The sequence below is a fragment of the Asterias amurensis genome, chromosome 6, assembly GCF_032118995.1.
Source record: "Asterias amurensis chromosome 6, ASM3211899v1".
Lineage (NCBI taxonomy): Eukaryota > Metazoa > Echinodermata > Asteroidea > Forcipulatida > Asteriidae > Asterias > Asterias amurensis.
The window spans coordinates 11462362-11478168 of record NC_092653.1 but is presented as its reverse complement, the minus strand read 5'-3'; the positions used below and the strand labels follow the sequence as shown (position 1 = coordinate 11478168).

Sequence of the window (15807 nt, the reverse complement as noted above, 5' to 3'; positions counted from 1 at the left end):
TGTGAAATCCAACACATGGTGGCGCTATACAAACATGTGCATAAAATCATTCCAAAATGGCAGCGCGCAGGGCACACGAGGACGACGATGGACCAGCCAAAAAGAAGCCTAAAATTATTAAAACGTTACATGACAAACATATAAAGAAGAGATTAATTGTGGTCTTGGAACGTTCCTCACTGGAGGCGGTGAAGGTAATGTTGTTATGTCAGTTTCAAAGTAGTTTTTGCTGTTGATTGTCTGATGCCGTGTACGGTAGTGTGTGTGTCTCTCTTTTTAATTTTAAATTAAATTTAAAGTTTCCACGTTCACAGTCACACCACCACTCGGTGCACTATAGCACCACTGGGCAAGTTAATAATTGTACGGAATTCGGGCTTTCTTTCCCTTTTTTAAATAATCCTCTAATGGGGTCAAGTGTATAAGGGCAAGTTGATAATTGTACGGAATTCGGGCTTTCTTTCCCTTTTTTAAATAATCCTCTAATGGGGTCAAGTGTATTGGGGCAATAAAAATAATTGTACGGAATTCGGGCTTTGGAGTAACTATAGAATACAGGTACACTAGGAGCTCTATCTGCGCCTCCGCGGAGGCGGAGTCGCGGTCACGTACGTTTTAAGTAACTTGGTCGTAGCATGGAGGAAGAAAATAGCTCTTTACTACTTGATTGTATTGAGTGCGATTGATGAATACAGCAGATAAAATGTTAGGGTCGTAGGGAGTCAAAGTGTGACGTGAGTGGTGAGGTAGGTGAAGCAGCCGATAGAGGGCGTTTTAGGAAGACGTGCATTTGATGCAATCGTGAAGACGGGGAAGCTGGAGGTGCGGAGTCGCGGTGTTGACAATGGCCGATAGAGGGCGTCTTTAGGAAGACGAGCATAGACCTTATCGCAAATACCAATGCGCAAGCGCAGACTGTTGAAGGAGGTGCATTGTGGGATATATATGAATCAAATTTGTAATCAGCTAGACCACAATGCACCTAATTCCAAGCTTTACGCGCGCGCCCCAGTATTTGCGAAAAGGTCTATATGATGCAGTATTTGCGAAAAGGTCTATATGATGCAATCGTGAAGACGGGGAAGGTGGAGGCGCGGAGTCGCGGTGTTGGCAATGGCCGATAGAGGGCGTTTTTAGGAAGACGGGCATTTGATGCAATCGTGAAGACGGGGAAGGTGGAGGCGCGGAGGCGCGGAGACGCGGTGTGGACAGGCTCGGGCTTTCTTTCCCTTTTTTAAACAATCCTCTAATGGGGTCAAGTGTATGAGGGCAATATTAATAATTGTACGGAATTCGGGCTTTCTTTCCCTTTTTTAAATAATCCTCTAATGGGGTCAAGTGTATTAGGGCAATGTTAATAATTGTACGGAATTCGGGCTTTCTTTCCCTTTTTTTTAAATAATCCTCTAATGGGGTCAAGTGTATTGGGGCAATAATAATTGTACGTAATTCGGGCTTTCCATTTCCCTTTTGTTTAAATCCTCTAATAAGGTCAAATGTATGAGGGCAATATTAATTATTGTACGGAATTCGGGCTTTCTTTCCCTTTTTTAAATAATCCTCTATTGGGGTCAAGTGTATTAGGGCAATATTAATTATGGTACGGAATTCGGGCTTTCTTTCCCTTTTCTTAAATAATCCTCTATTGGGGTCAAGTGTTTTAGGGCAATATTAATTATTGTACGGAATTCGGGCTTTCTTTCCCTTTTCTTAAATAATCCTCTATTGGGGTCAAGTGTATTAGGGCAATATTAATTATTGTACGGAATTCGGGCTTTCTTTCCCTTTTTTAAATAATCCTCTAATGTATTAGGATTCGGCCTTTAATTTTTTCCCTTTTGGAAATAATCCTCTTTTGGGGTAATATGTAGTACGGCAATATTAATAGTTATTAATTATTTGTACGGAGTTCCCATAATTATTTAAATAATCATCTAATGGTCTTGTGAGTTATCGTATAAAATAAATTGACATCACAGCGCAGTTGTGTATTTTCGAGCCTAATGAGGGCGCTGTTGTGCATCTTTCAGAGTGCCCCCTAGGTTGCCAAATATTTATAGTTAAGCAACAGAGCGCGACCTCAACTCCAGTGTACTGTGTACGTATGAACGTCACCGCGACTCCGTCTCCGCGGAGGCGCAGTGGAAGCTTCGAAGTGTACCTGCATTCTATAGTTGTGCCCGGGCTTTCCCTTTCCCTTTTGTTTAAATCCTCTAATAAGGTCAAATGTATGAGGGCAATATTAATTATTGTACGGAATTCGGGCTTTCTTTCCCTTTTTTAAATAATCCTCTATTGGTGTCAAGAGTATTAGGGCAATATTAATTATTGTACGGAATTCGGGCTTTCCCTTTTTTAAATAATCCTCTAATGGGGTCAAGTGTATTAGGGCATTATTAATTATTGTACGGAATTCAGGCTTTCTTTCCCTTTTTTAAATAATCCTCTATTGGGGTGTATGAGGGCAATATTAATAATTGTGCGGAATTCGGGCTTTCTTTCCCTTTTTTAAATAATCCTCTAATGTATTAGGATTCGGCCTTTAATTATTTCCCTTTTGGAAATAATCCTCTTTTGGGGTAATATGTAGTACGGCAATATTAATAGTACGGCAATATGAATAGTTATTAATTATTTGTACGGAGTTCCCATAATTATTGAAATAATCATCTAATGGTCTTGTGAGTTATCGTATAAAATAAATTGACAACACAGCTGCGCATTAGCTGAGCGCAGTTGTGTATTTTGGAGCCTAATGAGGGCGCTGTTGTGCATCTTTCAGAGTGCCCCCTAGGTTGCCAAATATTTATAGTTAAGCAACAGAGCGCGACCTCAACTCCAGTGTACTGTGTACGTATGAACGTCACCGCGACTCCGTCTCCGCGGAGGCGCAGTGGAAGCTTCGAAGTGTACCTGCATTCTATAGTTGTGCCATAGTTAAATTATTAAAACGAATAGTGAATAAATTAAATAATTTAATTATATTATAGTTTTATACAGAACAAAATCTTTGGTTTTGGTCAATCATGGAGGTGGGTCAATGAAAAAGTCAGCTGTCCGGCTGTCAGCAATTTTAGGAAAATCTGATACCGTTCGGGGCATGTTAACAGGGTCTGTAAAAAAAAGAATTGAAAAAATTTTAAAAATGGGGAGAAATATCCAACAAGAAGTGAGCAGAAGGATTTTGTGAGAAGAAGCAAAATATTAAGTAACACATTTAAAAAGGGATTAAACAGTTCGTAAAACACCAGCAGGTGGTGGACTGTACTTTATTTACAGTACAGTAGAAGAAGAAGATCTTTATGCAAGGATGTGTTGCAGGTAGTCGCCGAACTTGGCCGTCAAAAACTTCGTTGGACAGACGGAATCAAAGAACTCACGGGCTTATCAATAAACGTTGCTTATCGATCTGCACTGAACAGACAGAAGTGGAACTACATCATAAACAGGGTCACAAAGGGTCAGCCATGACTCATAGGATGACGACGATGAGAAGAAGAAACATGAGTACTAATATATGGAGTGATAAATAGTGGCAGTTGATTCTGTGTTTTTTTGCCAGTATTCTCCACTACCCTAGTAGTATCAATAACCAGGACATTCGTTTTCACTTCCGCTGTTTTTGTTTTTTCTCATCTAAGGCCGGGAAAAGTTACGAGCTGCTGAACTGCGATCGACATAAGCACCTGATGAAGAAGTTCAACAAAGATCCCTCACAGTGTCGTCCAGATATAACACATCAGGTAAGAGATCAAACAGTCAAGAAGTAACTTCCCAACCCCCATCAGGGCTCAAAATTTTGGGCCAAATCAACAAGAGAATTTTTTAGTGGACCAGAAAATATTTGTATAAGACCGAAATCAAAATGAGATAAACTGTCTGCACAGTTCAACATGACAGGTCGGGTATTTCATCTTTGAGAGGGCAAGGCAATTTCACTTTTTCAGCGACTATTAGGGCACCACCTTATAGGGCACCAAGGCCAAGGACCATGGGCATCAAAGCTCAAAGCTTCTGTATGCTCTGTATGTGCAATTACAGGTCTGATATAAACTGTTTTTATTTTGAACAATCTAGTACCAAAGAGAGCATTACCTAATTTCTCTTATTGGAAAGTATACTCCTACACAGAATAGAATTAAAGGAACACGTTGCCTTGGATTGGACGAGTTGGTCTTTTAAAAGCAGTTTGTTATGAAATACATATGGTTAGAAAGATATTTTAAAAGTAGAATATAATAATCCACACAAGTATCACTCGAAATTGCACGGTTTTCCTTTTACGTCGCGCACTAACACGGTCGGCCATTTATGGGAGTCAAAAGTTTGACTCCCCATAAATGGCCGACCTTTTTTCTCAAATGTATTTGATGGTTGTCTGTCAAGTGGGGGGTCTTGGCTGAGCAGATGAGAGCACTGAACTCAAGCTCTTGTGATTCTGTTCAGCATAGTGTGGGTTCGGGAGTCGTAACACTTGTGCCTGTGAGCAAGACACTGAACTACATACTTATCTCCACCCAGGGGTAAATGGGTCCCTGTGAGGCCAGAGATGGTTCTTGTGATTGATTTAGCCGAGTAGCCCATATTTTTTGCACAGACTGTATACTCCCCAGGGAGCTGAGATGGTTTAAAGAATGAATTAAATGACTCAGTGACCAGCAGCCGATTTCAGGAAAACTTTGTGCAACTGCGCTAGTCCACTTGTGCAACTGGAGCAACTTGTGCCATAAACGTTGCGCAAGTGGACTCACGCAGTTGCGTAAAGTTTCATGAAATCGGCTGCAGGGGTAATAATGTTGGAAGCGCTTTGAGATGCCCTTCCGGTGTGAAAAGCGCTATATAAAAACTGGTTATTATTATTTTTTTAATACTGTTTTTATGTTAAATTTTGTTTGTCTTCCAGTGCCTGCTGATGTTGTTTGACAGTCCCCTTAACAGAGCTGGTCTACTTCAGGTCTTTGTCCACACAGAGAAGAACGTTCTGATTCAGATCAACCCACAGACTAGAGTACCCAGGACCTTTGACCGGTTCTGTGGCCTGATGGGTAAGATAACAAAAGGGAAAAGGGAATGAGTGGTTGAGACGATCTCGTCCCAGCGTTTAAGATTGTGCTCGAAAAGTTCAAAATTTAGCGATGCATGGGGACTGCACGTCAACAGCCACATGTGAGGCGATTTGTGCAGTAAAATGTCAAGATCAAGATCATAACTTGAGAACTTAGCTATGCTTCCAGAAGGGGGATAGAAGAACCAAGCTGGCAACAGCTGATCTCTTTCATACTAACATTGGTGTCCAGTTTGCATGACACTGCACTGCTCTTGAATTGCCTGTGATTTTTTTTCACAAAACTCGGGGAAAGTACAGAGTATACAGTGCCTACACACATCGTTGATTATGGGTAAAACCAAAATGAATTTAACATCTATGATTATAAATTTGTACGTATCAACAACATTTTCTTTTTTAATTAATGGCAATGGCTTTGTTTCCACCTGTCTTTTTGACTTATTAGCCATTCTGGTTCATTCTAGAGTCACGCTCCAGGGTGCCCTTTTTCTAAGGGCAAAATATCATACATCAGGCCTATATGCTTTTTTTTTTTTTTAAATAGCAAGGGTACCAAGACACTTTCTCGTTGGTGAAGGGCACCCTGTGAGTATATTATACATTTCTATTGGAGCATTTCAAGGGCACCAAGGCATTGACCAGGGGGTATGGAGGCAATCGCCTTCGCTGCCTGTGTGAAGTAATAATAATAATATTGAAGTCTTATAAAGTGCACGTATCTACCAAACAAGGTACTCAAGGCGCTGAGTATATACAAACTTTCAGAATGATAGGTTATTGCAGTGATGAATTCTGAGACCCAATTATTTAGCACCTTATAAGGGTTTACAAAGTGCTACGGCGCATTATAAAGCAGCCATAGCCAGGAACACCGGGGCGGACCCTTTCTCTTTTCGAAAAGTGCTCTGGGTTCTTTTAACATGCGCTACATAACACTGGACCAACGGCTTTACGTCCCACCCGAAGCACGAAGCAATGGTTAAGTGTCTTGCTTAAGGACACAAATGTCACGTCTGGGATTCGAACCCACACTCTGCTGATCAGAAACACCAGAGTTTGAATTTGGTGCTCTAAACCGCTCAGCCCTGACAATTCCGGTATCAATCCTGACACATGTTTTACATATGTTTGGTTACAACAGTGCAACTCTTACACAAGCTGAGCATCAGTGCATCGGATGGTCCCCAGAAACTTCTCAAGGTGATCAAGAACCCTGTGTCTGATCATCTTCCAGCTGGCTGTAAGAAGATTGGAACATCCTTCAGTGCTACAAAGTGCATCAATCCAAGGGAGCTTGCAGATACAGAAGAACCAGTTGTTGTGGTCATCGGGGCAATGGCTCATGGCAAAGTAAATAATAATAATAATAATAACAATAATAGTAATAATAATAATAATAATAATAATGATAATAATAATAATAACAGTTGGTTTTTATTTAGTGCTTTTCACGCCCGAAGGGCGTCCCAAAGCGGTTCACAATACTGCCCCTGGTCACTGGGCCTTAAATCATTCCTTAAACCATATCAGCTTCCTGGAGGGTATACAGCCTTGTACAACTTATGCGCTACTCTACAAAATCAATCACAAGATCCATCTCGGCCCTCACAGGTACCCATTTACCCCTGGGTGGAGAGAATCATGTAGTTAAAGGCAGTGGACACTATTGGTAATTGTCAAAGAGTAGCCTTCACAGTTGGTGTATCTCAACATATGCATAAAATAACTAACCTGTGAAAATTTGAGCTCAATCGGTCATTGAAGTTGCGAGATAATAATGAAAGAAAAAAACACCATTGTCACACGAAGTTGTGTGCGTTTAGATGGTTGATTTCGAGACCTCAAGTTCTAAACTCGAGGTCTCGAAATCAAATTCATGGAAAATTACTTCTTTCTTGAAAACAATGGCACTTCAGAGGGAGCCGTTTCTCACATTGTTTTACACCATCAACCTCTCCCCATTACTCGTTACCAAGAAAGGTTTTATGCTGATAATTATTTTGAGTAATTGCCAATAGTGTCCACTGCCTTTAAGTGTCTTGCTCCAGGACACAAGTGTCATGACCAGGACTCGAACCCACACTGAACAGAATCACCAGAGCTTGAGTTCGGTGGCGGTGCCCTTAACCTCTCAGCAACGACACTCTAAAAAGCTATGATATTTATTTGTTACATTTTTAACCACTTTACATTGGTATTTTGAACAAAGTTCCATGTTCACTCATTAACTTATTTTTCTGAACTTTTTAATTAATCAATTAAATCCTGATTGGTCAAAGTAAAGGCACCAAAGGTTCTCATAATTATTACCAGGATTTGTTGAGATTTGTCAGGTGAGAAAACTGAGCAGGCACTCACTGGATTCGAAGAACCTCGGCTGTGAGCCTCGGCCCAAAATCTGCCATGGTATGCTGGAGTCTCAGAATGCTTAGGCTTGCTTCCCATGTAAGCTGAATACAATGAGAAACAATAGTGGCAACCTGTCTATAGTTGTTTATGCACCGTTTGTACAACAGGACGAAGGGGCTGGAATTTGGGGTATTCAATTACCCCTGGAAAGGGATTTTACAGGCCATGTTTTCCAGTACCTGTTGTTGCTCTTTGAATGGCTGAAACGAAGCGTGTCATATGATAGGTGCTCGCTTCAACTTGCCCAATATGGAAAGTGGGAATGGATTAAAACGTTGGCCGTCTGGATTTCAGCGAAAAATTTAGGGGAAAAAATAAGTTGTTCTGGGCCGTAAGTCTGTCCAAAAACAAATTGCGGATAGACATCATCCAGTCTTTTCGCACGCGACAAAAAACTAAGGCTTTTTCCTGCATGGTCAGACAAGCCAAAAATAAATTCACCTTTTTACACTGTTAACAAAATTGATTGATCTTGGGTAAATGTGACAAACATTTGATTTATTCGTTCAGGTGGATACAGACTACGTTGAGGAAGAAGTGGCCATCAGCAAGTACCCGCTGTCTGCTGCCCTCACCTGTGCGAAGATCTGCTCGGGATTTGAAGAAGCTTGGGGAATCGTATGACCTAACCTCCATTCAGTGATTTCCTAGGATCCTTCGTCACTCTTGACAAAACCCAACACCATACAGTAACTCAACGCCCAAACTGTTGGACTCTAAATATGGTTGTATGCCTGATCCCATGAGTGATTTACTAGGATCCTTCCTCACTCTAACAAAACCCAACACCATACAGTAACTCAACGCCCAAACTGTTGGACTCTAAATGTGGTTGTATGCCTGATCCTGTGAGTGATTTACTGGGATCATCCTCACTCTAACAAAATCCAACACCATACAGTAACTCAACGCCCAAACTATTGTATTCTGATTATGGTTGTATGCCTGATCCCATGAGTGATTTACTAGGATCCTTCCTCACTCTAACAAAATCCAACACCATAATGGTAACTCCACACTCGGAACTATTGTATTCTGATTATGGTGGTATGACTGATTCCCATGCTGCCCTTAGTCCAACAGAACCATACAAAACTAGCTGTTGGATTTTGATGGATTTGTCGTGGTTGTGGTATTAACTGTTATTTATGTATTTTTACTTCTCTTAAACCTGACCCAAAAAAAACTGTAGAAGCCGCCCTCAGGTTGACCATGTTATGACATAGAAACAATGCTGCACCTAAACTAAAACCCGAAATATGATCATGTTAAGATGAAAAGTCATCAGTCACCGTCAGAAGAAAAAAAACAGTCTTCAAAAGAGACGTGTGTTTAAAAGTTTTTACATTGAGTGTCGTATGTATTGAGAGTGTTATGAACAAATTAGCGCCCATGTAAGCTTGTGCACCAACATGCCTATGGATATCAATGCCGATTGCGCTTTAGCAACCGGTCTTCTGTCTTGGGTGAAATGAGCATGGTTTTGTCAGGGTAACGCCTGTTCCATGATATCTCAGTTCAGTTTTTGGACCTAGGCTCAATTTCATAAGCCTGTAAGCAAGAGAATGTACTAAGCACATAAAAATCTTGCACAGCAGAAACTCATTTTTTGCTTCGGAAAGAATTTTGCTGAGCAGTTTTTTTCTGCTTAACAGCTTTATGAAATTTGGCCCTGAGCATAATTTTCTGGTTGATCCCGAAAGTTCTGATGCAGTGCAAGCAAAACGCAGGTCGGTTTCAGCAAGGCTTTTTTACCCAGTGCTTTCCAGGGAAAGTAACGGACCCTGGGAGGGATTCTAACCCATGACCCTCTATAGTTCAAAGCACAACATGCCTTGTCCCTTTTTGATAGTAGGCCGATTCAGACCCTATATTAGCAGCAGGTGCTGCAAACAATTTTACTGATGTAATTAATTCTATGGGGGAGGGGATATTGAACAATATTTGTATACTTGATAATTTGTTATATTATTAAATTAAAAGTCAAATGAAAACTTATATATGTTTTTGTTTATTTTTATTCCAAGGTATTAAAGTGAATGTGTGTATACATTATTGGTTTTTTTTATATAAGTAGAACAGGTACAATACTCATTCAGAGCTAGAAAAGGGGGTTTAATGATTCCATTTCACAGTTTGTAAATAAAGATACATTTGCCTTCACAAAGATAACAATTTCATAATCATATTTCACTTTTTTGTTCACACAGAAAAATGTTGAACCTTTCACCAATTTTGCAATCATTTTGTCAAATTAAAATAATTGACAAAAATGAACATCAAACTATGTAGTTCATAGTCCATTTTGTAAATAAAACTAGGAATTTAACATTTGAGGTGATTCATTGATAGATATACCCAAAAGATTTTATGGTTTGTTTGATCAATTCATAATCTGTTTGTATTTGTTCTTGTATCTATAGAATGCACTCAACAATGACCAATTTTGTTATAGCCACGTATTTCGAGGTAAAATCTTGCTTTTTGGTAATTGTCGTATTTTTTTCAAGAAGTTGTGGATATGTTGGGGTAGGATTTGTTACCAAAACAGCTTTCCATTGCGTCTGTGACTGAAAGAAAAATAAAAGCAAACATGACACTGGACACTATTGGTAATTGTCAAAGACCAGTCTTCTCACTTGGTGTATCTCAACATATGCATAAAATAACAAACATGTGAAAACTTGAGCTCAATCAGTCGTCGAAGTTGCGAGCTAATAATGAAAGAAAAATCACCCTTGTCACACGAAGTTGTGTGCTTTTAGATATTGATTTCGAGACCTCAAATTCTAAATCTGAGGTCTCAAAATCAAATTCGTAGAAAATTACTTCTTTCTCAAAAAATTACATTACTTTAGAGGGAGCCGTTTCTCACAATATTTTATACAACCTCTCCCCATTACTCGTTACCAAGAAAGATTTTATGCTAATAATTATTTTGAGTTATTACTAATAGTGTCCACTGCCTTTAAGCTACTGGGCAGACCTTGTTGAAACTCTAAAATGGCACAAAGTTGCATTTGTTATACATATATTTAAAATGAAATAAAACCTGGCAAAACTATTTTACTGTATACTTGAGCATAACATTTAATTTCAGTCAAGTTAAAAAAAACTATACCATGTGATATTTCTTGTCTAGGGAATAGATTAAGCAGTATATTGAAGCATCTGACTGCCCTCGGCTCTTGACACGTCTGTTAATTGCAAAAGACCAGTGTACTCATTTGGTGTATTCCGTATGCATTAAATAACAAATCTGTGAAATTTTTGGCTCAATTGCCATCGAAGTTGCAAGAGACTAATGACAGAAAAATACCCTTGTTGCACAATTTTTGTGTGTTTTTAGATGCCTAATAAAAGGCTTCAGGCCTGAAGTCTCTTACTATTTTAAGTGAGAAATTACCTCTTTCTTATTACTGAATAAGATTCGTAGCCATTCTTTCTCACAATGTCTTATTCTATCAGCTCTCCATTGCTCATTACCGAACAAGTTTTTACGCGATCTTTTATTTTGAGCCCAGTGCAAACAAAAAACAACTTTTTTGCGTGTTATTCCCCCTTTTTTACGAATGGCTATCGTAGATAAATGGTTACGTAATATTCCGGGGCCCAAAAGGACAGGGGGAGGTGATGGCCGCGGATCATATCGTTTTACAATCTCATTATTTGTTTTAGATTACATAATCAAATCGTTTGGTGTCAGGCTGTAATGTTTCCAGAGCTAGAGAGGTACAACGAGATAAAGGACTTATTGGATGTGAAGTATGTTTACAACAACCATAAGCAACAACCATGGTTCCAACCCAACTGTTTAAATTTCATAAAATTAATTTATATTTATGACGATCGGTACTTATGTTTTCGGGTGTTTATGCACGTGCTAGCGATGGTTTGCAATGCATGTTTTTGGAGCTCTTATAAATTCCACAGGCGTGCGTTATTTATCAGGATTTCCTCAAAGTCTCCTTGAGCAATTTCTTGTAAAAAGTAAATCAGTCACCACAAGGGGGAGGGGGGGGGACACACAATACTCCAATTGCGTATAAACATGTAAGTGGGGTTGTTTTGTTTATTTCTAGTAATGCTCAGATGTTGTGAACTCCCCGCTCCTGAGTTATGTGGGAGGAATTCTGTGTAGAATTTAAAGGGGGAACCTACATGCAGAGTCTGTAAGCTTCAGACAGGGTCCACATTTTCCAAATCTCATCCCTGAACATTCCTGACTTTGACTGTACCTGTAAGTTTAATTGTATTTTGCAATATTTCAGATTGGATTTGAATAATATAATCGGTATTCGTTTCGATTATCAGTTAGTCTTTACTAGAGATAACAATGTTTGCGGCCCGTCAGCACGAACACGAGACTATACAAAGCGTACTACAATTTCTGGGAAATTATTTGCATATAACTGTGTTGAAATGTTCCATTACATAACAGGTAACAATAACGGCATTCTTTTTACTTCTCCGGAAGTTAATTATGTAATATTTTAGAAGTGATTGTCTCTAAACGCAATCAATTTGAAAATTGAGATTTCAATCTATGACCAATAGTTTAGGCAAAATATAGTTGAGAAAGACAAGGATTGGGTATGAAAGTATAGCAGGACCACACCTGTTAAATAATGGACTCTCCCAAATCGAATAAGGGCGCTGGATTCTGCAAACTGTACTGCTGTGTCTGCAGGGGTGGGGTGGGGGGGGGGGGGGCTAGGGTGCGCCACTATTCATCAATTCAATTCAAGTGGTCTGTGACTACCTCTACTGAGGGAATATGATTCAGAACTCAAAAATACACGCAAACAGTAATATGCTGAATAAATTAAATCAACATGAAATCTTGGTAGCCAATGCTTTTTAATGCAGGTTATTAAAAAAAACTCTAAAACTATTTAAAGTCTTAAGATAGGCCTCTGACCTACACGTCTGAGGAATATGCTCATATAGATCTATAAAGAGAGAATGATAATAAAAGCATGGATGAAAAATTCTTCATTATGGTCATATCATCTAAGTCCAACCAAAAAGGACATGCGCCAGGCACCATCTTGGACAAATTGCGGCCAGTGGAACTTTCCAGCAAATGCTAGTGCAACAACAAATGATGGAGGGCATATTACTGACAATTTTTTCCACAAATTAATCTTAAATTACATGACTTGAAAACAAAAATCACATTAATTTATCTTCATTTTTCTCGCGACTTTAAGTTACGACTTGACATGAAGACTATTGATGGTGGCGCTCTATCGTGTCAATGCATTGATGCACCAATTACGCATGCTGTGTGATCTCGCGCGCTATGTGTGTGTGTACGTGCATTCCTATCAGTACATGCAGTATGGCGACAGAAAATGGCGGATAATGTGCGTTGTTTACTAACATTTTTCACCTGTTACGAGACAGAAATACAACAAAAATGGCGAGGGACGATTTCTTAATATCGAAAGAACATTCCGGACTCGGTGGATTCGACAAGGGAAGTTGGCGACACCCCAATGATCCGTTTGAAAAACAGCCCAGCCCGAGCAGTCATTTGGATCATAACGAGCTTCAGCAGAACAGTGAAACTGACAATGCGAACGGCGATGAAAATGACGGTGTTAACGTCATTCACTCGGGACATTTCATGGTCAGCAACCCTCACAAAGTGAAACATAAGCACAACAACGTGGGTTATAATTTCGACAATGCTCCCACGGAACCCAGTGCCAGCTACAAGTTTCAGGAGAATCAAAATCGTGCGGATATTGATGTATCTTTTTCTAAACTGTTTGACTGCATGAGCTTAGCCTACACTGGGTACGTATTGAAATTAGTTTACACACTGACTGCATTTGGGTTTTGGGTGCAAAGTTACATAACATTTTTGGAAAACAGCATGCTGGGTTCTCCCTGATCCTTAGGATTTTTTTAAAAACTGGGGCATTCTAGATCCAAATTGTTGTTAATTGGCCTTTGAAGCATGCTGAATGTTTTCTATTTCAGTTTATTTTTTCACTTGTTTTTTTTATTGGACTTTCTATTCTATTTAGTTGGTTTGTTGTGTTTATGGATAACTTTCCGTATGGCGCAACCACTTTTCCACTCATTTTTTCAAAAAGCGATAACTCATTGAGGTAAATTAGATACTTAATTATTTTATATTGTATGAAAAAGTGGTGGCACTATCTATACGGAAAATTGTCCGTGTTTATCTTGAATACTTTGTATTATAAAAAAAAATTAATTGCTTTTGGTCATTTTGGACTTTGGTTTTATCATTTCGCTTTACCATGCCTAGCCCAGTATTGTTTCAGACCCAAGGCCAAATTATTTCAAGCAATCAGCATTTATTTTTGTTTTCCTGACCACATACACACATGAACAGATTATAGGGTTTGTGGTGAGGAAACGTGCTGTAAACAAATAAAATGAATTGCCTTTGACAAGTTTTGTGTGTGTGGTTTTTTTTTGTATTTTTGTATGTTACTTCTAAAACTTTTTATAACTTTGGTTCAGTCTTTTTTTCAAGGATGCTAAGTTATCTGCAATGAGAACAAACACTTATCTTTTTGATAATATTGGTTATTTTTTGGCTTTTTACTTTCTGCAGAGCAAGACTTGTTTCACCAAAATGGAAGACTTTCAAAGGAATGAAGCTAAGTTGGAAAGATAAAATCAGATTGAACAATGCTATCTGGAGAGAATGGCATCAACAATGTAAGTTAATAAAAAAAACAGACTGCCAGTGCCATAGCCACACAGCACAAGGGCAACAACAGTAATGGACCCTTCCCATGAAATATGCTAATTACATTCACGCATGCGTACACACCCTGTTGGTTGGCAAACACCATAGAGTTGTGCACTAAGCAGACGCACAATCGCGTCTGCGTCACGCACCCATTTGCCCATGTTCCCTCATATTGCCAACCAAAACGTTAGTGCGCACGCGCTATGTGCAATTTACATATTTCATGGGAAGGGTCTATTATGCTGTTTCCCTCGTGTTTGGAGGACTGTGAATTTTTTCTTTGTAAAGGACTGGACAGGAAGGTTAGGCCAATTATATATCCCAATGTTCTGATATTTTGTTTTGTGTTCAAGAAAAGTGGCCTTGGGCATTTGATTTGTTTCTGACTTGGTTTATGAATGGTCTTTCCGGAATAATACAAGGGCCATGGAGGTCATCTTGTCTATTGCCTTGGTGCCTCTTTAAAAAAATTCCCATAAGACTCTTAGATTTACCAATAAAAGTGCCCTTTGCAAAAATAGCAAATGGCCTTGCCCTCTGAGGGAAAAATGTATCACAGTTGCTACTCCAAAGTCATCTTGAACAAACTTGAGTCCTTATTTAGAGACTAAATAGAGCACAGAATGTTCAAGGGAACTGGAGCTGACAGCCAATGAGCATTGGATGCCATTTCAGCGAGCACCTCTTGTTTTAACAAAAACATTCGCTTGCTGAGATGGCACCCCTGCATACAAACATGTACTTCAAGATCCAACAAGGAACACAGCTCCAGTTCCCCATCTTGCACTTTCAGCAGCCTTTAATCTTTGACATATACCTACAAATGAAAGCATCAATCATATCAAATATTCTGCTCTACAAACAAAGAACATTTTGTAAGCTTCATACACGTTTCAAGTTGCAGGTTCAACATTGTTGGATGGGATGCAAAAATTCTATATTTACTGTATTCAACTCCTGCAATGTGTGAAACATGAAGTCAACATTGGTTTCTAGAAATGATTTACAATGCACAGTCCCATATAAGTAGCAGCAAAATAACAAGGTACTGTTGTAATGTAGAGCCAGTAGCATTGATCCGTTTCAGTCTTGTTTTTCCATTATTAACCTGTTATGATAACAGACACCCTGCCCCCGGTGCAGCTCATATTCATATGATTTCCTTTCTTGGTCTGTATCCCCAGGTACCTGTCATAAAGGCTTGTTACTGACACGAAAGTATGTCACCTGCTGGGATTATCATGTACTGTATAATAATGTGAAACATTCAATGGCCCTACCCTGTAGGCATTCATTCTTAAAGGGAAAGAACCTTTAATATTTGTGGCTTTTAGTGAAATGACAGATTAACATACATTACATCATACAACTGATCTGTGAATTTTGTTATCAACTTCGGTGATCACATGTATAAATAATATTGCAATTTGAGCAACACAAATTATAAATAATTTTGTAAAGTAAATGAGGCAGACATCACTTCTAAAATTTGAAATTGCTGAGTTTCGTTAAGCCCTTGTTCTCTGCTGCATGCCTTTTGGTAATTTTGTAAGATTGCACCTAAGGTTACGTACATGAAATCCTCCCTCAC

The 15807-nt window shown here is 39.1% G+C and overlaps 2 protein-coding genes across 2 annotated transcripts in view; both read left to right on the top strand.

Moving 5' to 3' along the window:
* The first annotated feature begins 56 nt into the window (after positions 1–56).
* Positions 57–10818, top strand: LOC139939036 (ribosomal RNA small subunit methyltransferase NEP1-like). The gene is made up of 5 exons (XM_071934750.1): positions 57–194; positions 3642–3743; positions 4904–5045; positions 6210–6418; positions 7988–10818. The coding sequence occupies exons 1-5, from the start codon at positions 57–59 to the stop codon at positions 8099–8101; spliced, it is 705 nt and encodes a 234-aa protein (XP_071790851.1). The 3' UTR covers positions 8102–10818.
* Positions 10819–12822: 2004 nt separating this feature from the next.
* LOC139938208 (MLX-interacting protein-like) overlaps positions 12823–15807 on the top strand; it is a 39245-nt gene continuing 36260 nt past the window's right edge. Inside the window, exons 1-2 of the mRNA XM_071933610.1 lie at positions 12823–13282; positions 14076–14182. Of these exons, the coding sequence (XP_071789711.1) occupies positions 12900–13282; positions 14076–14182 (490 nt within the window). The 5' untranslated portion in view covers positions 12823–12899. The remainder of the gene's footprint in view (positions 13283–14075; positions 14183–15807) is intronic.

Excerpts from the sequence above, each read along its gene's own strand:
- LOC139939036 (XM_071934750.1), top strand. The coding sequence starts at position 57 with ATGGCAGCGCGCAGGGCACACGAGGACGACGATGGACCAGCCAAAAAG. Across the intron at positions 3,744-4,903 it reads GTCCAGATATAACACATCAG|TGCCTGCTGATGTTGTTTGA; the intron begins GTAAGAGATCAA and ends TTTGTCTTCCAG. Across the intron at positions 6,419-7,987 it reads GGGCAATGGCTCATGGCAAA|GTGGATACAGACTACGTTGA; the intron begins GTAAATAATAAT and ends TTATTCGTTCAG.